Source organism: Girardinichthys multiradiatus, chromosome 24 (assembly GCF_021462225.1).
Source record: "Girardinichthys multiradiatus isolate DD_20200921_A chromosome 24, DD_fGirMul_XY1, whole genome shotgun sequence".
NCBI lineage: Eukaryota > Metazoa > Chordata > Actinopteri > Cyprinodontiformes > Goodeidae > Girardinichthys > Girardinichthys multiradiatus.
In genome coordinates, this window is record NC_061816.1 from 9819268 (window position 1) to 9844639 (window position 25372).

At 40.3% G+C, this 25372-nt stretch overlaps 2 protein-coding genes across 4 annotated transcripts in view; one reads left to right on the plus strand and one right to left on the minus strand.

The window, feature by feature from the left end:
- Positions 1-23658, minus strand: part of LOC124861383 (T-cell surface antigen CD2-like) — a 41311-nt gene extending 17653 nt beyond the window's left edge. The window contains exon 1 of the mRNA XM_047355086.1: positions 21193-23658. Coding sequence (XP_047211042.1) covers positions 21193-21244 — 52 coding nt within the window. The 5' untranslated portion in view covers positions 21245-23658. The remainder of the gene's footprint in view (positions 1-21192) is intronic.
- Positions 11658-25266, plus strand: pln (phospholamban). 3 transcript variants are annotated; one of them, XM_047355088.1, is made up of 2 exons: positions 11658-11811; positions 23673-25266. In XM_047355088.1, the coding sequence occupies exon 2, from the start codon at positions 23817-23819 to the stop codon at positions 23976-23978; it is 162 nt and encodes a 53-aa protein (XP_047211044.1). In that variant the 5' UTR covers positions 11658-11811; positions 23673-23816; the 3' UTR covers positions 23979-25266. The 3 variants fall into 3 exon arrangements, with proteins under 3 accessions (XP_047211044.1, XP_047211045.1, XP_047211046.1); XM_047355089.1 differs by lacking the exon at positions 11658-11811 and adding an exon at positions 14047-14108; XM_047355090.1 differs by lacking the exon at positions 11658-11811 and adding an exon at positions 17456-17477.
- Positions 25267-25372: the final 106 nt, after the last annotated feature.

The window sequence follows — 25372 nt, forward strand, 5'->3', positions numbered from 1 at the left end:
GCTGCATTGTCTAATGCACCACGCAATGATGAAGTAACACTATGAACAAAAGAATCAATTTGTGAAGGGGAAGAAACAAAATTATTGCCCTCCACTGTGTTTTTCTGTGACAATGAGAAGATTAAAAGTGGAACAGATTCTTTAAAGGTTGTTACAGCATTGTCTGATGATGATCTACTATAATGAAATTTTCTTTCAGGTGGGGAGTACTCGGTTAAATTAAACTCAAAGGTTATTAACAAATGGTCAGACAGGACAGGGTTATGAGAAAATATTGTTATGTCTTTACATTCAATGCCATATGTCAGCACAAGGTCCAAAGAATGAAGACAAAGGTGGGTAGGTTTGTTAATGTTTTGAGCAAAGCCAATTGAGTCTAAGATAGCATTAATGGCTATATTTAGGCTATCACTTTCAGTGTCAACATGAATGTTAAAATCCCCCACTATAATAACCTTATCTGACGCCATGGTGTTAAATTGCAAAAAGGAGGACCTCTATTTTGGTCTCTTTTCCGCCTCAAGATGAGGAGTAAATCTTGATGTCTTCATGAGGTATGGTTCAATGGTGCGAGAGACAGAAAGACAATTTTAGCCGCTTGCCTGATGGTAGATGGTAGCTGCTAGTGAAGAAAGCTGAGCCAAAAGGTGAAGCTCTTTCTTCACTATGATCTTGACATGTGGATCACGAGCGAAACACCAAGATCGCAGACACAAGTGGTGTAACGCGAAGCTCTGTCATCTGGGCTGAGCTCTAAGTAGACCTGCAGCTCCTGATTATTGAAACGAAGTAGCACTAGCAGTTTGGGCATCTGATCTGGATGCCTGATTCTGGAGGTTTTCTGGGAATGTCTAAGTGGGAGAAGACCCAAAGGCAGACCCTTGACTTGCTTCTGACCTGGAAACACCTTCAGATCCTCCAAAATGAGCTGGAGCGTGCCACTGGGGAGAGCGTCCCAAGATCTGATCTGGAATAAGTGGATGTATAGATGTATTATTGACAGGGGTCTACTTTGGACACTGAAAAAAGGTTTCTGCAGGGGGTTGAGCTGTTAATGTGGTCCAGATTTCAGATTTGCATTTAGATTTCAGTGCAACTGAGAAAAAGAAGCATTATAGTGTATAGATTATATTATTTGGATTAAATACAGATTTAAAATCATCCAGTACTTGATATCAACAGGTCTCAGGTTGGAATGGCTGACTGGTACCACTTAGAACAGTTGATTGTCAGGCTTAATACTCTCTTTTGTCAGAACTGATCTTCAGCTACATTGAATCATCATGATCAGTTAAAGCATTTTTAAAGAGCGTGTTTGTAATATATGCAGGTAAATCAAAATAAATCCAGACCATGAAAGTGTTTTTGCAGGGACCTATTTTAATCCAGTATTGCTTGCTGTTTTTTAAAGCTGCTGTTGAGAATAGGGAGTCTTTTTATAGACCTCATGTGATGACAATACTGTATCAGTGGAAAGAATGCCCACTGTGCTCCACTGAAGGCCACCGATAAGAGCATTTAGTTATATGTTTGGTCCCCTGCGCTGTGTGCGGCATGCTTCCTGTAATCCTGCCTGACTTCACAGCAGGAATAAAGTTACAGATTCACTGACATTCTGTTTAATAACACGTTGATTTATTTGTTGAATGAACATTGGCTTTGGAGAAAAATCGCAGTTAGGGAGATATAGAGTCTGATATTGTGTTTGTTTAAGGTTTCTTTGGTATTTATCTGTATTCTGTCAAATATTTTTGTCACACTTAAATGTTTCATATCATTAAACAAATGTTCATATCAGACAAAGATAACCAGAGTAAATTTAAAGTACAGTTGTCAAATGATGATTTCATTTAATAAAAGAAGCAGTCTTTCTAAACCAACCTGGATTACATAGAGAATCAAGTAGAATCCATTCAGCTTATTCTATCTCTGATATCTTGGCTCATTTTTGCATGTTGTATGGAAACGTCCACAAATTCAGACTTTATGGATAAAGGTCATCAGAACTTTTGCAGAAATAATAGTCCAGTTACCAGATGACCCTTCGACACCAGGTTCAGAGGAATGAGGTTCATTGCCTATGTGTCATTCCTGTTTGTGTTTTGAGTTCTTGAGTTTTTGTTTAATTACCTGGTCTAGTCTTTTGTTTTCTGTCTCCCTGCACCCCAAGCCCACACCTGTTCTGTGTTTTCCCCTGATTGTCTTGTCACCTTTGTCATTGGTTTCCCCTGCTGTTCAGTTTTGTATTTAAGCCTGTTTGTTTCCGTTGTTTCCCGCTGGTTCCTTATGTTATGTGTATGTGCGATCTCGTGTGTTGGCAACCCTGTCTGTGTCTGGCCATCTTACCTGAAAGCCTCGAGCTTCAGGAGTTCTTCCCTGCATTTTGGTTCATCAAAAACCCACCTTATGACACTGTGATGTTTCCTCAACATTGCCTACATGAGATCATCCTCAGCTAAGATTAATGATGCCCATCCAAGGACAATGTCACTGTAGTCAAATCTCATATCAGATAGGCTGTTCATTTAGATCAAAATGATCTGTCGGAATAGACAGGGCTGAAGGTGAACGTTGCAATAGGATGGATGGATTAAAGAAAACATATATTGATGAAAATACAGCTACTCTTCTAACTTCCTGCAGCAGCTAGCAGGGCTGTAAAACTTAATTACAACAACCAAGTGGAGATTCTGTTTCTGCTTGTGTCTCCATTTGTGAGTAAATACTATGTTGTTACTTTTAGTGTAAAATGTCTTTTGAGTTCAGGTGCCAGCCACAATACTTTTCAGCCTAATATGTTGCAGTGGCTGTATGAAGGCAGTCTAAGGTGTCCCTAAAGAACAGAAAAACATAATTAAAAAGTTAAATGCAGTGTATTCACCAAGCAAGCACGGTAGTAGGAGAATCATACTTAGGGTTTGTGTTGGAACCTGTAGAACATGCAATGTGGTGAATTGGATCTGTCACATCAAAGTTCTTCAGGAAGCAAATCAAACACTTTGTGTGATACAAAAAGCTGACCTTATATTATAGCTATGCTTTTGCTCTTTTTAAATTGACGTTAATTATTTTTGTATATGCACTTTATTAGGTAGATCTGCTCAATCACGTTTTAACACAGATAATGAATCAGCCATCATATAGCAGCAACTCTGTGCATTTAGGCATCTAGACGGGGTGAAGTCGACTGAAAGTTAAAACTGAAGATAAGAATGGAGACGGAAGAGGATTTAAGTGATTTTAAATGTGGCATATGGGCCGGTCTGAGCGTTTCTGGAACTGATGATCCATTGGGATTTTTACACACAACCATCTCTGAGGTTTAGAGAAAATTATCTAAAAAATAGAAACTATCCAGTAAAGCAACAGTTCTGTGGATTAGAATGGGCAGACTGGGTTGAGGTGATAGAAAAGCAACAACTGACGTATGCAGGGTACCATACTGTGAGCAGCTGAAGACCACACCAGGTCTTAACTCCTGTTAATAAGAACAGGACACTGAGGCTCGGAGAGCCTCAACAAAAGAGATTGGAAAAACGCAGCCTGGTCAGATGAGTCTGGGTTTTAGCTACAACATTAAGGAAGTAGGGTCAGAATTAGGCTTCAACAAGATGACAGCTTCGATCTATGGTTTAGGCTGCTGTTGGTTAAATGGTGGCGGGTATTTTGTTAATTCTCGTTGGTTCTTTTACCAGATAAGTACCAGATAGGCATCATCTATACCCCACAACTATTGTCACTTAGTAGCCCATCTGTTGGTGGCCACGTCCACCAGGATAATGCTCCATATTGCCTGTTATATGTACATAAATACACCAGATAGTCACGTTTTCACATTTATACAAGAAACCTGCTTTCTCATCTTTAGACAACACTGATCTATCCTAAACCAATCAGAAAGCTTGACTGGAATGAAGTTTTCTTAAACATGATAGACATGACGTTGAGATGCATTTGATAAACAGAGAACAGGAAAAACACGGTACAATAGAAAAGCAAGTGATATGTTACCATTATTTCAGGTTAGTTTGAATACCTTCGGTCAATTTGGGTTTCTATTTTTAGAAGAATGCCAAGTGTGCCTAAGAACCAGCTTAGCATTATTTTTAGGAACACCACTGTCCCGGGGGCATTGTGAATTTGACGGATTGTAGACAAGCATCACTGGGGATTGCCATCCTTTGGAAGCCCTGGATTTGGGTGATTATTTTAGCAACAGGACCACACAGATCAGGTGCTGCAGCTTTGTGTGCTGTTATTTTGGACCTTCAGAAGCAGCCTTGTGGCAGAATGCAGAAACACAAATGGGAGTGTGCTGGAATGGTGTTATAAATGTAGAATGCGATGGTTACTTTTAGCTTTTGTTGCGCATCAATAAAACTATTCATAAGGCATTTTTTGTCATTGTTTCACAAGTATTGGCTTCTTAGTAAATCTGTTGAGTCGTTTGTCAAATCACAAAGAGAGATAATGACTACAGCGCTTTATTTTTGTCAAGTTTCAGCTTTAGGTTTGTGGTTTCAACAGTGACCAGTTAGGTTTGTGAGCACTTTGGAGTCTTTGACTTTATGTTGAACACAAGGGCAAAATGATTGTAAAAACAGCATGAAATTACAAGCCATAAAAAAAATGGAAAATTGAGTGGAAGGAAAAAGTGTGATAAAAAAAGGTGCCTAAGCAACAGGGATAACTGCAGACGAGGGATGATTGTGAAGCAAAACCTTTCAGGAGTTATCACGAAGCTTGACTTTTACAGCTTGAATGGTGTGATAGACAGTGTTTTTTGAATATCATTTTAACAGCTATATTACTGTAGTCCAGTTAAATCCACACAAATAAAATATAAACTGATTATGTGGAGGGTTGCACAACCACTCATGACTCACCCATATAAAATATTCTGAGGAACGTTATTTGGAATGAATAATGACGGTAGACACCTGTGGGCATCAGAGCAAGAATGCTGGTCAGAACTGGAGCAAGAATCACATCATCTTCTTAAATGCTGCCAGAATTATAGTGTTTAAAATTACAGTAATTTATTTTTGTTACAGGTGGTCATTCCCTACTTTTCTGAATTACAGGCAGACTGGGCCCACCACAGAACACTTTTGAATCCCTGGGTAGGGTGCTGGTTTGTTACATCTCAAAGCTACCGCTCTCAGATAACATTTCTACTGGTTTCCTTCTATGAAACAATCACAACATAAATCTTCAAATGAACTAAAATTTTCATTAGAAGTACACCCAAAACTTTTCAGTACTTCTGGTGGTTTTTATACAGTACTTTTTCACAAATTCTGGCTCTGTATTAGTAAATCCAAAGTACTTAATGAATTTGTTCTAAACCAACATAAAACATATTTGAAACCCACAAGTTTTTAAATACATTTTTTCTAAATTCAATCTTAAGGAAATTGTACCCAGAGTCACATAAATGTGATTAAAGTGAGTTTGAGGGTTAAACTGTTATTGCTGGTATTGTTACTAAAGGTTCAGTCCAAGTCAGAAAAACTGTATGTATGGCCAAAGGCCTTTCTAAGAGAGAGTTAGCTTTAGGCCTCATCACATAGCTGACTTCAACAGGAGCATAAAACAAATGGTGAGGAAGTGCATGAAGCAGAAAGTTATCCTGAATGAACGTGGTTGATCTGGTAAGTCCTTTTCATCCATCTTCAATCCTTCACCTTCTTCATGCTCATCTGTCCCTCTAAAAAGGATTTCCATAACTAAGAGAATTATAGCAGCAAAGTGATAAGGGTGGGTGAAAGTAATGTCCTCTGTAATGTAATCAGTTCTTCTAGAAAACTGTGGAAACATCTGTGGAAGAAGAAAAGCAGCTGCCACAGCTAGTGAGAACCTGAACAGGACCTTCTATCACAGAGACAAACTAGTCTTTTTTATTTATAACATTGTCGACTGCACAAGGATTATACACAGCTCAAACAAATAAAGGGAACACTCAAATAACACATCCTACATCTGAATGAATGAAATATTCTCATTGAATACTTTGTTCTGTACAAAGTTGAATGTGCTGACAACAAAATCACACAAAAATCATCAATGGAAATCAAATTTATTAACCAATGGAGACCTGGATTTGGAGTCACACACAAAATTAAAGTGGAAAAACACACTACAGGCTGATCCAACTTTGATATAATGTCCTTAAAACAAGTCAAAATGAGGCTCAGTATTGTGTGTGGCCTCCACGTACCTGTATGACCTCCCTACAACGCCTGGACATGCTCCTGATGAGACGGTGGATGATCTCCTGAGGGATCTCCTCCCAGACCTGAACTAAAGCATCCGCCAACTCCTGGACAGTCTGTGGTGCAACGTGACGTTGGTGGATGGAGCGAGACATGATGTCCCAGATGTGCTCAATCGGATTCAGGTCTGGAGAACGGGCAGGCCAGTCCATAGCTTCAATGTCTTCATCTTGCAGGAACTGCTGACACACTCCAACCACATGAGGTCTAGGATTGTCCTGCATTAGGAGGAACCCAGGGCCAACTGCACCAGCATATGGTCTCACAAGGGGTCTGAGGATCTCATCTCGGTACCTAATGGCAGGCTACCTCTGGTAGGCTACCTCTGGCAGGCTACCTCTGGCGAGCACATAGAGGGTTGTGCGGCCCTCCAAAGAAGGATGTTGCAGGCAGCAGATCGCTCTCCACGGTGTCTCCAGACTCTGTCACGTCTGTCACATGTGCTCAGTGTGAACCTGCTTTCATCTGTGAAGAGCACAGGGCGCCAGTGGCGAATTTGCCAATCCTGGTGTTCTCTGGCAAATGCCAAGCATCCTGCATGGTGTTGGGCTGTGAACACAACCCCCATTTGTGGACGTCGGGCCCTCATACCATCCTCATGGAGTCAGTTTCTAACAGTTTGTGCAGACACATGCACATTTGTGGCCTGCTGGAGGTCATTTTGCAGGGCTCTGGCAGTGCTCCTCCTGTTCCTCCTTGCACAAAGGTGGAGGTAGCGGTCCTGCTGCTGGGTTGTTGCCCTCCTATGGCCTCCTCCACGTCTCCTGGTGTACTGGCCTGTCTCCTGGTAGCGCCTCCAGGCTCTGGACACTACGCTGACAGAGACAGCAAACCTTCTTGCCACAGCTCACATTGATGTGCCATCCTGGATGAGCTGCACTACCTGAGCCACCTGTGTGGGTTGTAGAGTCCGTCTCATGCTACCACGAGTGTGAAAGCACCACCAACATTCAAAAGTGACCAAAACATCAGCCAGAAAGCATAGGTACTGAGAAGTGGTCTGTGGTCCCCAAAGATTTCCCCCTGTTGTCTATTCCATTTGAACAACATCATGTGAAATTGATTGTCAATCAGTGTTGCTTCCTAAGTGGACAGTTTGATTTCACAGAAGTTTGATTTACTTGGAGTTATATTGTGTTGTTTAAGTGTTCCCTTTATTTTCTTTGAGCAGTGTACTTGGCTTATATAAATAAACATGCCCCTAAGCGAAAAGGAAATTGCCCTCCTTGTTAAATCATGAATTAACTAAATGACCACATTTTTTGGAAGGACATGAAAACTACAAGACCTGTAGAATCAAGAAATCATCTTAATAGAACCTGACTGACAGCATCAAGTAGGCTAAATGAACTCAAAACACAGCATCATGCACCATATTAAAGAAATTCAAGAACAGATGAGAAGTTATTGAAATCTTTCACTCTGCAAAGGGTCACTAAGCCATTTCTAAGTCTTTAGGACTTCAGCGAACCACAGAATTCACAGAATATTTTCTCCATCCACAAATGAAGAAAACATAGAACAGTGATGAAGCCTCATAGGAGACCCCAGCCCCACCAAAATTACTCAAAGAGCACAGCAATGACTCATCCAGGAGGTCCCAAACAACCAAAAAGGCCCCACAAAATGCCTTGAAAAGAAATTTAACTAAAGTTTTTTTCAGAGTTGTTTAAAGTACCTAATTACTTTTAACTAGGAATGACTGAATTCATGTTTCTCTTGTCTAAAAATAGGACATGAAATAGGGCAGTTTGTCTTAGCCTATATTCATAATGGGAAAGACAAGAGAATATGCCATTTAAGAAAATGGCTACATGAAAATAGCTACTGGTCCAAATGTACCCAAATCTACAGACAAGAGTAATAATTAAAAAACAACTAAAACTGTGGGTTCATCTTGCCACTACTCACAGTGAAGAAGAGCAACAAACTTCCACAGCTCACTGTGGGAGAGCTGGATCAAAAATTGGTCTGTTGAATCAACCAAGTCTCTATAACAACCATCAGAAACAATCTGGGAGGCATACTAGAAAAAAGCCTTTTCTGTCCTACCATAACAAATGTAAATGTTTGGAATTTTCTAATCGCTACTGTGGTTTTAACTGGAACACTTAGAATGAGCTTTGTCAGTAACAAACCCTCCAGCTGGATTTGTTGTAAAACAAAGGATTAATTTCGGGAAAAGCACCCTGTGTCCACTGTTAAGTATGGCAGAGGATCTGTGATGCTGTGGGCCTGTTTCTCTTCCAAAGGCATCATGTAGTCTTCCAGATACTGGAACACTTTAAATAAAAACTAAAATTAAAGTAGGCAGGACACAGGCCATCCCAGTCCTACCTGTTAATCTGCCGATGTTCTGACGGGTTTATTCTATGTGGACCTTTTTCTTTGGGCACTGGCTCATGCAGAGACAGTAAAAGTGCTTTTGGACATCCCTGTATTTCATGAAAATCTCCCTGATGAAGACATTTGCATGAAGCTGACATTTTTTTCTAAGCGTGCCAAAGAAAAACATCCAGTCAGAAACATGTAAATACCTTTTTAGAAAATGTACTGTTTTACTGCTAGAGAAAATGGGCACAACATTCCTGTGAGATCTGGAAACATTCAGAACAATTTTCATGACTAAGAATAATATTAGAGTCAGGATATCCCTAGTTTTGAGTATATGAGCTGTGCTTTGATTAAACAACTAAACAGTCTTTGACTAGGCCATTATCGGCATTATTTGTTTTCTCAAGCCAACAGCAGTTTTCTGTCTTTTTCTTCTCTCTTTTCAGTCTGGCTCTGAGCTGTGTGGTATTTCACCATGTAAGGCTGCAGAGCAGAACCGCTCCTGGGACTGAAGAAAAAAAACATTAAAGAGACGGAAAACTATTTTCCTCCTGGAAGGCTTTGTGCAGAGTTACTTTCAGCTATGTTTTCACAAGTCACAAGGAACAGGAAGCAGGTGATAGTTTAAGGAAAATAAACCCAGAGATACTTTCAGACTTGTGGTTTGTGTTTATTATCACTTAGACCGGACCTGACACAGCATCAGAGGAGGGGGGGCTGTTATTTTTAGTTCAAACTTGTGATTTAAAAACTAGATTATTCACATCCTCTACTTCTGGGTTGGAGGACGTTCCTCCAATGTACCTGAGTGCTGGTGAGGACTTACATTTGAACCAGCTGGATCTTCGCTTTGGGCCCATCACTGTAACCACTGACCACATCCAAGGCCCTTCGATCCATTATTGACACAATAAACCAAGAAAATCATATGAGATCAACACTGTATCATGACTTATCTAGTGATTCAAGAAAAAATATAAATGACAATCATCAAAAAAAACCCTAACCTCCCTAGTCAGTTTTAATCTTTCTATTGCTTTAAATTAAACAGAAAAGGTGATTTTAAATATTACTTCAAACAATGTAGTTTCTATTTTCGTTTTGTAAATTCTGTCTGCTATAACTGTAGTGTATTAAAGACATGGATTAATTGAAGGTTTTTACATCTACATGGTTAAGTATAAAGGTTATTTGACCAAAAAAAACTCCACTTTATACTTAAACATAAATAATTATTAAGATGAATAGGACTGATTGACCTTATAACTTATAGAGTGTCTATTATGTTGTCTGACAGGCTCTAGTTAAACAATTTATTCTTTTTCCACATAGAACCTGGTCAGTTGGGATAGCTTTTTTACCTTAATAAATATAATTATCCTCTGAAAACTGCATTTTATATTTACTCATGTAATTTTGTCAGATAGAAACATTTGTTCAAAATGAACATGCCACAAATAGCAAAAAACTAGAGGTCTGTAAGGAGTTTGAATACTCTTTCCATCCCCTATCTGTTTGAAGTGTGTATTCATTGAGAAGAAGTGAGCAGTTATAACAAATAATGTACGTGACTGACAGCCTGTTTATATGCAGATCCTGCATAAAAGGCATTTGGGATGTATCCTGGGACAAATCATCTGGGTTATTTTTACTTTTTCCGGACTTTTTCAAAACCCTCTTCAGTTTTTTTTTCCCCTCTTAGGAACCGACAATGTCCAGGACTTCACACACACATCGCATTACGTGTTGATTTAGATCTAACTGAGAAAAAAAGGTCGGCATGTTAAGCTGACAATGAATGTTAAAGTGACGGGATTCTGTCCTCGCTACCTCAACAATACCAGTATCCCAAAGGATCACTCTCCAGGCTGTTTATTGGTTTCAAGCTGTATATTTAGAAGTGCCATCAGCTGTTCAGAAGTACCTTGCATGTCTGCAGGCGTGCCGGGAGGGTGAAGACAATAAAGCGGTCCAGTTGTAATATCTGACAGTGGGCCAGATTGTCAGCTCTGCCCAGCTCACATGGTGCAACTTATTAAACAATCCAAATATGGTGACCCATTTATTGCAAAGAGGACATGAGGAGGAAACTCAGAGAACAAGAGGACGATAAAAAATTTGTATTCGACTTTTTTAACCTTAGGCTTTTTATGCCATTAATGCACAAATCAAATGAATAGAAACATGTGAGCAAAGTCACATATAAAGAAAATAAGAGTTAAATTTTGGGGAAAAACTTCAAGTTTTAAACATTTTTTCAAAATATCGGAATACTTTGATGTGATTAAAAGCTTTCAATCAAAAATTTAATTTTCTTGCAGCATTTTTTAATAGTTCAGATGTTTGCATTTAAATGAAGAGAACTTGCATCTAATTTTGACCAAAAATATAATAAAAACATGTCCATTTTATCAATAAAATAAATAACTTTTTATTATGATGCAAGATTTGTTTGTTAATTAGTTCAAGTGAGTTCTGTTATTTTACTTATCGATCAATATGTTCGCAAGGTTTTGTTTCTGGTTTGTTTTAGTGGTGAAGTCAGTGAATTAATGTGCTGTGAGACTGCTCAGAGGAACGTTTTTCGGCTACAAACATACATTTGAATGTGTTACTTGAGGGTTTTGTGTAACAGCTGCTTTTATACTGACAATAAATTACATGTGTATTGTCATTAGCCAGTCAGAATCAGAATCGCCTTTATTAACCTAATTGGTAAACACAAGAAATCTATTGTAAATACATTTTAATATCAATAGTAACTTTAATTATAATAATATTTCCAAGCTGTGCTGCCCTGGGTAGTGAGCATAATGGCCCCATATACAATGATGCCCACAGTCATTATTGTTTAAGGAGTATATTTGTGAACATTGTTTGAAATGTTTTGACTTAAGCCATGAAGTCTATTTAAAAGTGCTGGTCTGTTCCAAATCATCTAAAAAGCATCCAGATGTTAGGAGCCAAATCAACAATCTCAAAGCAAGCTGAGCTGTGCTGCCTGAGTGCAGCGTGTTCAGTTGAGCAAATACAAATTTGGTATCCTGGCTCTCCTAAAATCCTCGCTGGGATGTCCTGCCTCCCTACCTCCCTCCCTCTCTGCTCCTCCTGTCTCTTTCTCACAGTGTTTTCAGCCTTGGAGAGTGCTGCATTTCTGACATTACTGTCTCCAGCTCTAACCTGCTCCGTTCTCATCTGCAAGGTAAGACTCAGCATCCTCAACACACTTTGGTTTTCTGATTTGGGAAAGTTAAAATATTTCTAAGAGAAGCATTTAGGATTTAAGGACGGATGAGTAATGAAAATGAGTAATCAGTATAATCACAGAAGTTAGACATTATCTTTCCTGCTCTGGTGGTAAAAAGAGGCCGAGGAGGACACTATAAATCACTGCCTCTTGTAAAAAAGTCATTGTCCACATAGAGTAAACACAGCTCTGAAGAGAGGAGCAGCAGGGGGATGGAAACTGGACTGAACCTCCCAGAGGGATAAACACTCACTCCCTAGATTCCCAAACTGAGCGCATGATCTTATTTTGGAGCGATGAGGAGCCAAATCAGCTGAATCTAATCACTCAATTCATAAGGAAAGGAAAATATATTAGCTACCACTATAAAACTCTGCATCATTCTATTGGATGACGATTATTTTAATGGTAGAATTGGTTGTTCAGGACGCTGAAGAATGAGCATTTTGTTTTGATTTGCAGTGTCCTGTGGGAAGCTTGTGCCTTCTTATTATAGTACTCTGAATAACCGCAGAGCTTACAGATGGACCTCCACAAAACTAAACTAAAGCAACTGCATTTCCTGCAAGATAATAGCATCAAATCCTTTTTAATTTTATTTTTGCAAGATTAAATTTTGGTTTAAATTTTGATTAATTTGGTTTAAGCTGAAGAAAAACTGGAAAAATCTTTACTTTAGAGCTGTGGAAATGTTTATGTCAGATCATTGAGCACATTTTTATATTAGTAAAAAATACCTGAATAGAAATGCAGTTCCCAAATGATTATTTCATGTATTAAGGGAATAAAAACTATCCAACCTGACTAAGTGAAAAAGTAATTGCCTCCTTTAGCTGATACCTGGTTGTGCTCTTGGTGGAAACAGCGGACATCAAGCTTTTGCAAGAACTGTAAATGAATATTTTACATCACTGTGGAAAATGTTTGCACACTGCTCCTTTGCAAAATTGTTTTATTCCGGCCACATTGGAGGGTTTCCAAACCTTAAAAACCACATGTCATCGCGTCTCAATAAAATAAAGACTGGACTTTGAATAGGCCATTCAAAAGCCTTTTTTATTTGAGCCATTCCAATGTGGACTTGCTGGTTTGTTTTTGATCATTGTCCTTCTGTGTAACCCTAGTGCACTTGAGTCACAAACTGATGGTTGGACATTTGTCTTTAGAATTAACTCCTGAAGGTGCAAAGTAGCCCCAGATTGTTACCAAGACCCACCATTTTTGACTTTAGCTTTAGCTCAGGCATGATGGTGGTGGATGTGAAATGCTTTGTTAGTTTCACACAGAATTTAACAACAAAGAAAAAATGTACTTTTGTCTTATCAGTCCACAGAGTATTCTTCTAAAAGTCTTAGGGATCACAAAGAGATCATGAAGATGTTTTCTGGCAACTGTGAGACATTTGTGGCTTTTTGATCAGCAGTGTTTTTGGCCTTGGAGCTCTCCCATGGAGGCCATTCTTGACCAGTTTATTTCTCATTGTTAAATCATAAACTCTGACACTAACTGAGGCAAGGCACTTCTGCAGAGCTTTAGATGTTGTTCTTGGTTCTTTTGCGACCTCCTAGATGAATTGCCAATGCCCTCTTGGAGTTCCAAGGTGGTAACCCTTTCCAGACTGATCAATGGCGATGACTTTGTTTCTTATCTGTTCTTACATTTCTTAATATCCAGACATGATGTGTTGCTTTTTGATACCTTTAGCCTACTTCCTGTTGTCAGACAGGTTCTAGATTGCACAGGTCTGATAGTAATGAGACCTGGGTGTGACTAGTAAAATTTAACCAATAAAATTGGTCAATCACAGCTAATTCATGGTTTAGGTTGAGGTTGGTTCAGGTTGGTTTCAATTCAAATTCAATTCAATTCAAAAATACTTTATTAATCCCAAAGGGAAATTAAATGTTGTTGTAGCTCATTATGAAGGTTTATTCAAAGAGCCGTTGTAGATGCTGATGGCCGTGGGCAGGAAAGTTCTCCTGTAGCGCTCCGTCTTACAGCACATCTGATGAAGCCTCTGACTGAAGACACTCTGTTGTTGTAGGACAGTCTCATGAAGAGGAAGTCCCTGGCTCTGATGCTACTTCCCCAGCAGATGATGGCAGAAGAGATCACACTCTCCACAACAGACTTATAGAAGATATGCAGCATCTTGCTGCCAACACCGTAGGTCCTAAGCTTCCTCAAGAAGTACAGTCTGCTCTGTCCCTTCTTGTAGACGGCTTCACAGTTGCATCCAGGTGAACACCGAGGTATTTATACTCCTCCACCACCTCCACCTGTTCTCCCATGAATGAAATAGTTTTTGACTTATTCCTGTTTCTCTTAAAATCTACAATCATCTCCTTGGTTTTAGTCACGTTCAAAATGAGATGATTGTTTCCACTCCATGCCACAAAGCGGTCCACCACCTTCCTGTACTCAGCTTCTTGTCCATCTCTGATCCACCCCACGACTGCAGAATCATCCGAGTATTTCTGCAGATGACAGGAGTCGGTCTTGTACTGGAAGTCTGAGGTGTACAGAGTGAAGAGAAATGGTGAGAGTACAGTCCCCTGTGGTGCTCCTGTGCTGCTGACTACCTGGTTAGACTCACAACCCTTCAGTCTCACAAACTGTGGTCTGTTTGTCAGGTAGTCTTTGATCCAGGAGATTGTTGAGGCCTCCATCTGAGTCTTCTGGAGTTTCTGACAAAGCAAATCAGGTTGGATTGTATTAAATGCACTGGAGAAATCAAAGAACATGATCCTCACAGTGCTGCTGGCTTTGTCCAGATGACAGTGGGTTTGTTGAAGCAGGTGTATGATGGCATCTTCAACTCCAACTCCACAGCGATAAGCAAACTGAAGGGGGTCCTGATGGTTTACTGTTTGCTTACTCAGGTGGGCCAACAGGAGTCTCTCTAGGACCTTCATGATGTGGGATGTCAGGGCAACAGGTCTATAGTCATTGAGGACTGATGGGTGAGTTTTCTTTGGTACCGGAACAAGACAGGAGGTCTTCCACAACACCGGAACCTTCTTTTGGAGACAGACTATGGTTGAAGAGGTGTTGCAGAATCCCACAGAGCTGCTCTGCACAGGCCTTCAGGACTCTAGGGCTGACATGATCTGGACCTGCAGCCTTATTCCTATTCAATCTCTCCAGTTGCATCTTCACTTGACTTCTTGAGACACACAGGTGGAAGGGGGAAGCAAAGGAAGCATCAGCATCTTCTGATATGGTTGAAGGCAAACATGTAGAAGCAGAAGGGTCTAGGGCTGAGGTGGAAGATAAAAAATGTGAGGTGTTACTGGACAGCTGTGGGTCCTGTGGGTCAAAGGAAGATGGAATGTCTGTTTGGCTGTGAGCAGGAGAGGAGGATGCGAAGCTTGTTTCTGAACTGAACCTATTGAAGAATACGTTCAGTTCATTGGCTCTGTCCAGACGTCCATTGGTCCGATCATCCTTCTGCTTGAAGCCTGTGATCTTCTTCATCCCTGTCCACACATCTGTGATATTGTTTTGCTGGAGCTTGCTCTCCAGCTTCTTCTTGTACACCTCCTTGCTGTCTCTTATCTTGACTTTAAGTTGCTTCTGTATAATCCTCAATAATTCTCTGTCTCCTCTCTCTGAAGGCTCTTTTTTTCTTGTTAAGCAGGTCCTTCAGGTCACTGGTGATCCAAGGTTTGTTATTGGGGAAGCATCTCACGGTTCTGATGGGGATGATGTTATCCACACAGACGTTTATATAGTTGGTTACACACTCAGTCATGGCATTGATGTCCTCTCCAAGTGGCTGGCACAGTGCGTCCCAGTCTGTAGCCTCAAAGCAACCTTGCAGAGCTTCTTCAGCTTCCTGTGACCATTTTCTCACAGTTCTCTTTATTACAGGTTGCCTCTGAACAATCTCTGTCTGCTCGTATGGTTAAAAAGCTCGGCAGAGAGACGCTGGAATCGGGGATATGATCCTGCAGCCATGTCTCAGTAAAACACATGATACTGCATGCCCGGTACTCTGGCTGGGTCCTTTGTAGAGCTCGGAGTTCATCCAACTTGTTTCCCAACGATCTCACATTGCCCATCATAATCGACGGAAGAGATGGTTTGAACTTCCTCCTTCTCTGTCTTCTCTTAGCTCCTGCTCTGCATCCACGGTGTCTCCTTTTCAACTCATCAGGGATTTGGGGTTGTAGTAGTTGAAGGATTATTTGAGCTTTTGAGATATTAATCAGCTGCTCCCGGTTGTAAGAAACAATCCTGTTGCCATGGCAATGCATCATAACAATGTCCAAAAATAGAAAGTATTAAGAAAAATCCTCCAAGCTGCACAGCATCCGACACTGGAGTGGACAGTCATAAAAAAAAAAAAAAAAAATCAACTCTATCCCCCACAAGAGGAAGAGTTCCCAAAAAAGAATAAATCAGGATGAAAGGTAACAGAGCTACTCCAACCTGCTGCCACCTTGAGCGGCGCAATTCTAGAATTTAGAAAAGTTTGGATAGCTTTCTGTATTTACACAGGTTATATTTGATTTCAAAATTTGTTTGATCTGTAATATTTAGACTTACAGGGGTTGGACAATGAAACTGAAACACCTGGTTTTAGACCACAATAATTTATTAGTATGGTGTAGGGCCTCCTTTTGTGGCCAATACAGCGTCAATTCGTCTTGGGAATGACATATACAAGTCCTGCACAGTGGTCAGAGGGATTTTAAGCCATTCTTCTTGCAGGATAGTGGCCAGGTCACTACGTGATACTGGTGGAGGAAAACGTTTCCTGACTCGCTCCTCCAAAACACCCCAAAGTGGCTCAATAATATTTAGATCTGGTGACTGTGCAGGCCATGGGAGATGTTCAACTTCACTTTCATGTTCATCAAACCAATCTTTCACCAGTCTTGCTGTGTGTATTGGTGCATTGTCATCCTGATACATGGCACCGCCTTCAGGATACAATGTTTGAACCATTGGATGCACATGGTCCTCAAGAATGGTTCGGTAGTCCTTCGCAGTGATGCGCCCATCTAGCACAAGTATTGGGCCAAGGGAATGCCATGATATGGCAGCCCAAACCATCACTGATCCACCCCCATGCTTCACTCTGGGCATGCAACAGTCTGGGTGGTACGCTTCTTTGGGGCTTCTCCACACCGTACCTCTCCTGGATGTGGGGAAAACAGTAAAGGTGGACTCATCAGAGAACAATACATGTTTCACATTGTCCACAGCCCAAGATTTGAGCTCCTTGCACCATTGAAACCGACGTTTGGCATTGGCATGAGTGACCAAAGGTTTGGCTATAGCAGCCCGGCCGTGTATATTGACCCTGTGGACCTCCTGACGGACAGTTCTGGTGGAAACAGGAGAGTTGAGGTGCACATTTAATTCTGCCGTGATTTGGGCAGCCGTGGTTTTATGTTTTTTGGATACAATCCGGGTTAGAACCCGAACATCCCTTTCAGACAGCTTCCTCTTGCATCCACAGTTAATCCTGTTCGATGTGGTTCGTCCTTCTTGGTGGTATGCTGACATTACCCTGGATACCGTGGCTCTTGATACATCACAAAGACTTGCTGTCTTGGTCACAGATGCGCCAGCAAGATGTGCACCAACAATTTGTCCTCTTTTGAACTCTGGTATGTCACCCATAATGTTGTGTGCATTTCAATATTTTGAGCAAAACTGTGCTCTTACCCTGCTAATTGAACCTTCACACTCTGCTCTTACTGGTGCAATGTGCAATCAATGAAGACTGGCTACCAGGCTGGTCCAATTTAGCCATGAAACCTCCCACACTAAACTGACAGGTGTTTCAGTTTCATTGTCCAACCCCTGTATGTTCCATTATAAACACATTTTCCATGATTTGGGTGCGCAGAGTTAGATCCTGACAGCTAGTATCAGACATGCTGGTGCTCCGGTTTGAATATTAGGTCGTCATCAAAGCGGACGTGCATGTATCTAACCTACATACGTCCGCCTCGTCAGTCAGGTTGATGCGTAGATACATTAGTACCTGTGCATCTGTGTGCTGCCTCATGTAATGCTCGAGACAACAGCTGAATGTGCTGACACACACAGATAAAAGTCACACCAGGGGAACGACTGGCATCTGAGAGTCTTCAGGGTGCTTCAGATCAGAGTGGTATGGAAATGCTTCAGTGAGACTTTGCAGCGAGTGACATTCGTACCTAATCAGAAGAGATATGATGCTGTTTGTCGCAACTAAAGTATCTAGCCCGCAGCAGATGTGGATGACAGCATGCTGCTTTTTAAAAACAGAGAACAGATCTGTGCTTTCGTTTGAATATTTATCTGAAATAAAAAGGGACTCTTTAAAGAGCAAACAGGAAACGTAAAACAGATCAACAATAAACAGCGTGGTAAAAAAGTATTCCCCCCTTTTGCTTCTGTTTTTGCTTTTTGTTACACTCAACTGTTGGCCTAAAATATTCATGTAGCAACCAGACCTGTGCCCAGAGGTTACTGCCTGACCTGTAGAATCGAGAAATCAGTTACAGAGAACCTGTATGATAACACGAACTAGGCCAAAAGGTATCAAAAAGCAACACATCATGTCCCAATCTGAAGAAAGTTTAGAAGAGATGAGAAACAAAGCCATTTATCTGCCTGGAAGGGGCTGCAAAGCCATTTCTAAAGATTTTTCCAGAGGACCACAATGAGAGAACCATTATTCACAGATGAAGAAAACACGGAACTGTGGTGAACCTTCCCCGGAGAGGCCTGCACCAAGAGCACACTGAGGCCTCATCCAGGAGGTCACAAAAGATCCCAGAACAACATCTAAAGTGCAACAATGAGAGAGAGAAACCAGGACAAAAATGGGTCCCATAGGAGACTTCCAAGGCAAAACCACTGCTGACCTCTCAAGAAAACATAAAGGTCAGTCTGACATTTACCAAATAAACATCTTGATGACCCTCAAGACTTCTGGGAAAATATTCTGTGGACTGACAAGACAAACGTACATTTTTTTGGAAGATGCACATCCCGTTACATCTGGTGTAAAATTAACCCAACATTTCAAAAAAAGAACATCACACCTCCAGTCAAACATAGTGGTGGTAGTGTGATGGCTGGGGCTGTTTTGCTGCTTCAGAAGCTGCAGGAATTTCTGTAATTGATGGAAATATGAAATCTGCTCTCTAACAGAAAATGCTAAAGAAGACTCCCCTTATCATCATAAGCTTGTGCACAATTGGGTTACCAATAATAAAAAAAATCAGCCAGTCCAAATCTGAATGGAATAAAACCCCCAAATGACAGGTTTGGTAGTAATCAGGGCCTTGGTACGGTATGAGAATGTGAATTCGGCTTTGCAAAAAATGTCACGTAAAACCAGGTTGGTTTGAATGAAAAAAAAAACAGAAGAAATCTGTAAGGGGGGAAATACTTTTAACAGCAGTGTAATAATATTAATAAAAGCTATCTGGTGCCTCTATATGCCTGTTGAATTACTGATAAAATCAAATTTTCCATGTTGTTAAACCTACAAAAATGAAGAATAAAGTATTTCCTGTGGTGCAATAATCACCACTTGTCTGCTACTATAATACTTCCAGGTAAATTAAGATTTAACCAGATATAACCAGTGTAAATATGTATATAAACGCTATTTTGTATTGTCAATGGCCAAAATCAAAGACTCAAGTCTAACTGAAGCACTTTCAATTTCTACTTTAATAAATTAAATTGCTCAGTGTCTTGGAGCCCATGGCATCCTGTTTCCCTGGGGTATAAATATGACCTGAAACAGAAGCTAATTTCACTTAGCTACTCTCCAAGGTGGGGAAAATAAGAGAACATACCATTAAAGTGAGGCTGATGTGTGTTGATCTTAATGACTATAAGAAAACAGACACTTAAAGTTGCCCATCTCTGTGGTCAGAGTTATAATTAAAAGGTTTAAAAGAGCTGGAGCAGAGACAAACATGGCTGGATCTAAGCACCAAACAGAGGGAGGAGGACGGTAGGGGAGGGGGCATCATCTCCTAAATTAGATGTTAGAGAACTGCAGCAAACAGTTGCATCTTGGGTTCACCAAGTCTCCATAGCAGCCTTCATACCAACTATTATATGAAGTTCAATGGAATAATCATTTCTCTTTTACCACCTCATAGGTAAACAGGTGATGTTGGCCTAAAGCTTCTGGGACTTTAACTATAACTGTGTGCTTTGGTCAGATGAGATAGTTCAAATAGGTCTGGCCTGAAACAAATATTGAATATGAGGACCTTAGAGTCCACTGTTAAGTAGGGTAGAGGATCATTCATGCAGTGGGTCTGTTTTTCTTCCGATGGCCCAGGGAACATTGTTAGAGAACTCTTTGAAATGCCAGATTAAATCAAAATCTGGTGAACTCTACCAGTAAACAGAACAATAGCCATTATTAGGTGTTTCAGTCGGATAATGATCTAAAACATAAGCTCAAATCAACACAGAAATGGTTCGACAAACACAAAAACAAGCTGCAGATGCAGATAAGAGAGAATCAGAGTAGACCTGGGATTTACTGGGACACGGGAACATCCATAGGGAACAGTCAAAGACTTCTCTCACTTTATGCTCCAACCTTTATCAGTTTATGTTGGGCTTTTGTGCTCAACTTTACCAAGGTGCTGATAATTATGAAGCGCTTTCTACACATGCATAATTAAATCTTATCAGGGATACAATATTGATGTACAAATTACATACTAGGAAGTTAGGGACACACAAGTACGCAAAGAAAGGAAGGATGAGTAAGGAAGGTAAGACGGGAGGAAGGAGATGAAGAAAAATTTATGACATGAAAGAAATGGATGTAGAACACAAGGAAGCATAAAGAGGAAAAACGAGAAAAGACAGACAAGGAAATATGAAGGAAGGCCACAAGAATGAACTAACAGAAGAAAGGAAGTAAAAACACAAGGAGGGAAAGAAGGTCACAAGGAAGAAACAAATGAAAGGAGATAAAGGAAGGAGGGTAGGAAGGACATAAGATTCAGACATTAGCCTGGAAATTTTTCTATACTCTAATTTTCTTTTTCTATATTTATCCAGACCTGGAAAAGCACTAAATTCCAACTCCATCCTTTTCCAACCAGCATAGGAACATGTCTTCAGATACTGAACTCTTTACATCTTTTATGCTCTTATTTACATCGCCTTTGATGTCCTTCCCGTCTTCTTACTTGTGGCTGGAAGCTGTTGTAGTTAGAAAGTTAAAGTCAAAGAAAAATGTCAGGGTCAGCCCCAATCCCTCTACTGTCAGACAACAGCTTTTGAGCCAATTTTCCAAGTAGATGGCTTCTCAGAGCATTAGGACGATGTAATGTTGGATTAACTCACTTAACATTGGAGTCAGAGTCAAGGGCAGCTCCTCATGTAGCCCATCCTCCATGTGGCAGCGATCCGTGAGCTGCCTTAATGCTACAGTTGCTCCGATTTGTCCAGCCGCGTTGCTTTTTACTGCTTGTTAATAACAGACAAACCAATGCTCGCAGACAGAGCAGCTGTGCTAGTTTGAGCCTCTGAAACGTGAGATGTGTTAACGAAAGAGCAGAGAACCCAGTGATGACAAGGAAACGGTTTGTGGTAGAGTAAAAAAAAAAAAAAAGCTCAGTTGCAGGGAGGGATAAAACTGCCTGGAAACACATGCAATGGATGGAGAAATTCCCTAATGTTAGTAAGCAGGGATACTCCTTAATACATTTGCTGCCAATATGTGTGTTTTCTCTGTAGACGTATCCCAGACAGTGTGAGCCTCTCTGTTTATGACTGACAGGCAGCACTCAGCACCATAGGAGCGGCTGTCAGTCGCACAGACCACACACATCTAAACAAAACCTCAGAGAGCAACCATGAAAGCACACAAACTAAACCTGGAGTATTTGATCTCACTGTAAGGATTTCGGTTGCCTGTGTGGTAGAAAGGTAAATTCTACTATAGCTCATGCTGCTGTTTTACAAGCCACACGCTAGATTTAAAAAAGTCCAAACACTCATCAAGGACCATTTAACGTGACTTATTAAAGTTAACTTGACAACCACAAACCTGAATGTATTTATGTAAGACAAAATACTGTTAAACAGTGCTAACAATGCATATCACCTTGAACACTCCATCCTCACAGTAACAAACGGTGGTGGCAGCATCATGCTGTGGGGATGCTTTTCTCCAGCAGGGACAGAGTAGGTGAGAAGATGGATGGAACTAAATTCAACAAAATAGTGGAAGAAACGCTGTTAGATGCTGCAAAAGATTCAACACAGGGGTGGACGTTCAACATCCAGCAAAACAAGAACAACCACCCTACACATGCAGCTAGAGCTACAGTGGAATGGTTTAGATCAAAGCATATCCAGGTGTTAGAATGGCCTAGTCAAAGTCCATACCTATATCCAATTGATAATCCATAGCAAGACTTAAAAACTGATGTTCACAGATGCTCTCCATCCAATCTGAGTGAGCTTGAGCTGTTTTGCTAAGAATTGGCTGCATATAAATATATGCCACACTTTTTACATTTAATTTTAAGTACAATTACAAACCATGTACCTTTTTTTCTTCCATTCAAAGTTATGCACTACTTTGTGTTGGTCTGTTGGATTAATTTCTAGTAAAAAACCCAGACGTTTCTGGTTGTAACATGACAAAAATGTAAAAAAGGGTCAAGGGTGTGAAGGTAGCCAAATCTGGTGTCTTTGCAGTATAAACTACAGTCCTTCTGAGTTGTTGCAGCTACCCATCCTAGAGGTTTGAATCAAATTACATAAAATAAAACAGGATCTGAAACCTAGCTTCAGCTCTGAGATGGACTCATCTGGGTGTGCATTCTTACAGCGTCAGCCACTCCTCAACACATTTTATATCTGAAAATCTCCAAAGAGATGGACATTTTTGTAAAATGAAAATTAAAACAGCATGAAAAATCCCATAAATGGCAGCAATAATGTTCTGTAACCTGAAGTAAATCCCTCCTCCAGGACTGTAGTAATCTCTTCAGAGAAGCTGACTCAAAACAAACGTGTTGACTTAAAGCAAGAGCCTGTTTCTGCTATAAATCATGCAACATGTCTTCTTCCTGAACACTGGTTGCTCTTGAACGTTTCCTCATATCACAGGGTGATGGTGCGGTTAAAGATACTAAGTATTAACCCGTGATTCAGAGGCAGATCAGGGGAGGAAGGAAGAAAGAAAGGTGAAAGTATAGAAATAGATGTGTTAAAATCTTGTGGACAGGAAGTAATAGGGCAGCTGTTATCACCAAGGATCTATCGCAGCAAGAATCAACAATAGTTAAGTGGCTAAAGGAAGTTAGAGGCAAACCTTTAGGGACATGTACATGTATAATGTAAATTGAGTTGTGCAACTTTTTTCAGGTAAAAAATAGAAATGTTTATCAGTGCACCAGAACAAGTGTTTAACAGGTACCACTGGTGCAGAAGCAAAGTAACCTTGCTGTTCTGATCCCAGGAAAGCCCCAGTTCAGATGACAAAACCACAGTGAAGTACAGTTCAGCCATGCACGCTCGCTATCACGAAAAACTTTGTCCCTTTAAATACCAGCTTGCAACAATGGCTCCAGCACTCTGTGGTCTTGACATTACTCCAGACAGAGCAGAGATTAACACTTCATCAGGCCTCAGCTGCTGCCCATTTCCAGCTCCGTTATCATCACACCCTGTGCCGCCGGACAGAAAGGTCACATATCTCAAACCCGGAGACATCACACCAAAGACGTTGGTGTTTGTTACTTGTCAGTGAAAAGCATAAAGGCAAAGTGAAAATGATTCTAACACAAGGGTGTTTTCTTTTTGGAAACTAGAGAGGAGACGACGGAAAGAGAGGACAAGAGACCAGAGGTTGCCGTTTCCAGCTCTATCCAGCATCAACAGGCACAGCAGCCGGACCAAACTGCCTCAGTTCCAGATCTCCCTAAGGTCCACAGGTCCACCACCCCGCCGCCCTCATGGAGCGCGTCCAGCACATGACCAAGTCGGCCATCCGTCGAGCATCTCAGATCGAGGTGACCCCCCAGGCCAAGAGGAACCTGCAGGAGCTGTTTGTCAACTTCACACTCATCCTCATCTGTCTGCTTCTCATTTACATCATCGTCCTCCTGAGCAGCTGAGAGTGGAAGAGATAAATGCAGAGTCTGGCAGAGCTCAAGTGCTGAAAAAGCAAGTTTCCTGATAAAATTCAGATTTTTTTAAATAAGTCATTAAATCTCTGCTTCTCTTGTTTAATCACAAGCAACATTATTCAACATTTATTCAATTTCTCTCTATGCACTGCATTATTCTGATTACACTTTGTATAAATAATATTAAACAAGATGCACAAGTGGGCAACATTAACATATCTCTGAGGTTTGCTTCGTGTTGCTACCATCACACGCATGAACGTGGTTAGTTGACTGAGAGACATAAACGTCACAACTGCTATTATTAAAAAGAACATTTCTACAGCAACAAGTGTGGTTTGACATGACAAATTTCTCTTTATATGTTTAACCCTTAAGAGGTCCTTTAATCCACTGATGCATTTGCCCCTAAGCTTCCTAAACTGCCGTAAAAGTAATATATATTGATTTTTCTCATCCCAAACATGTCAGTCTTTTAAATCTACTTCAGGCTGAAATATTTATAGTAACTATTATTTATATTTTGGGGTTTGTAAAGGGGGTCTGTAAGTAAAGTTTGGATTGTTTTATAAAAGCAAAATAAGAAACTTAATTAATTAAATAATTAGCAATTGGATGGAAAAGAAAGATGACTTTGGCACCATCTGGTGGCAAACAGCTAAAAATGGAGGACTGGCAGCACATAACTGGTTGTAAAATTCAGATTTAAAATGTTCTTCCTAGAACTTACATCTTTTTAAAATTAATTTTGGAAGCAACATTTAGAAATGTATCATAAAGAATAAGGTGCATTGGTTTATGTTTCACATATTTTACAAAAATCCAACAAAAGGTTTCAGCCAAATCGTGTTAGTGGCATAAATAGAAAATCAAAAATGCTTCACTTTTTCATTCACTTATTAGTCTGCAATAAAGCAGTTTTAAAGTGTTGAGTACAAATAAATCACTTCATTGCTCATAAAACACGTCATGTCAACAGGACTGCAGTCAAGTTTTATTTCTCACGGTTTGTTGTGTGAAATTCCTGTAAATTTGTTGGTGTTCAATAACTCAATTTTATATTGAAGCAACAAGATGCGATGTAAATGGCAGGAAAAACATTTTTTGTCATACCTTTAGTTACGATGATTTCAGTTCTATGCTTGCAAGTCTTTTATAGACATGACTTCCTTATTTAAGACGGAGAATAAGTAAAATAAATGTTTTCATTTTTTTACTTGAACGTCTGATTTCTAAACTGTCAAACACAGAATAAACAGAATAATTACATATTTGAGATTTGTGTTTGTTCCGTTTTCTACTCAACCTTCCCCTAGAAGCTCAGGAGGGATTGGTGGGTTTATACTATGCAAATTCAACTGTACTGGTGCTAAAAGTGAAAA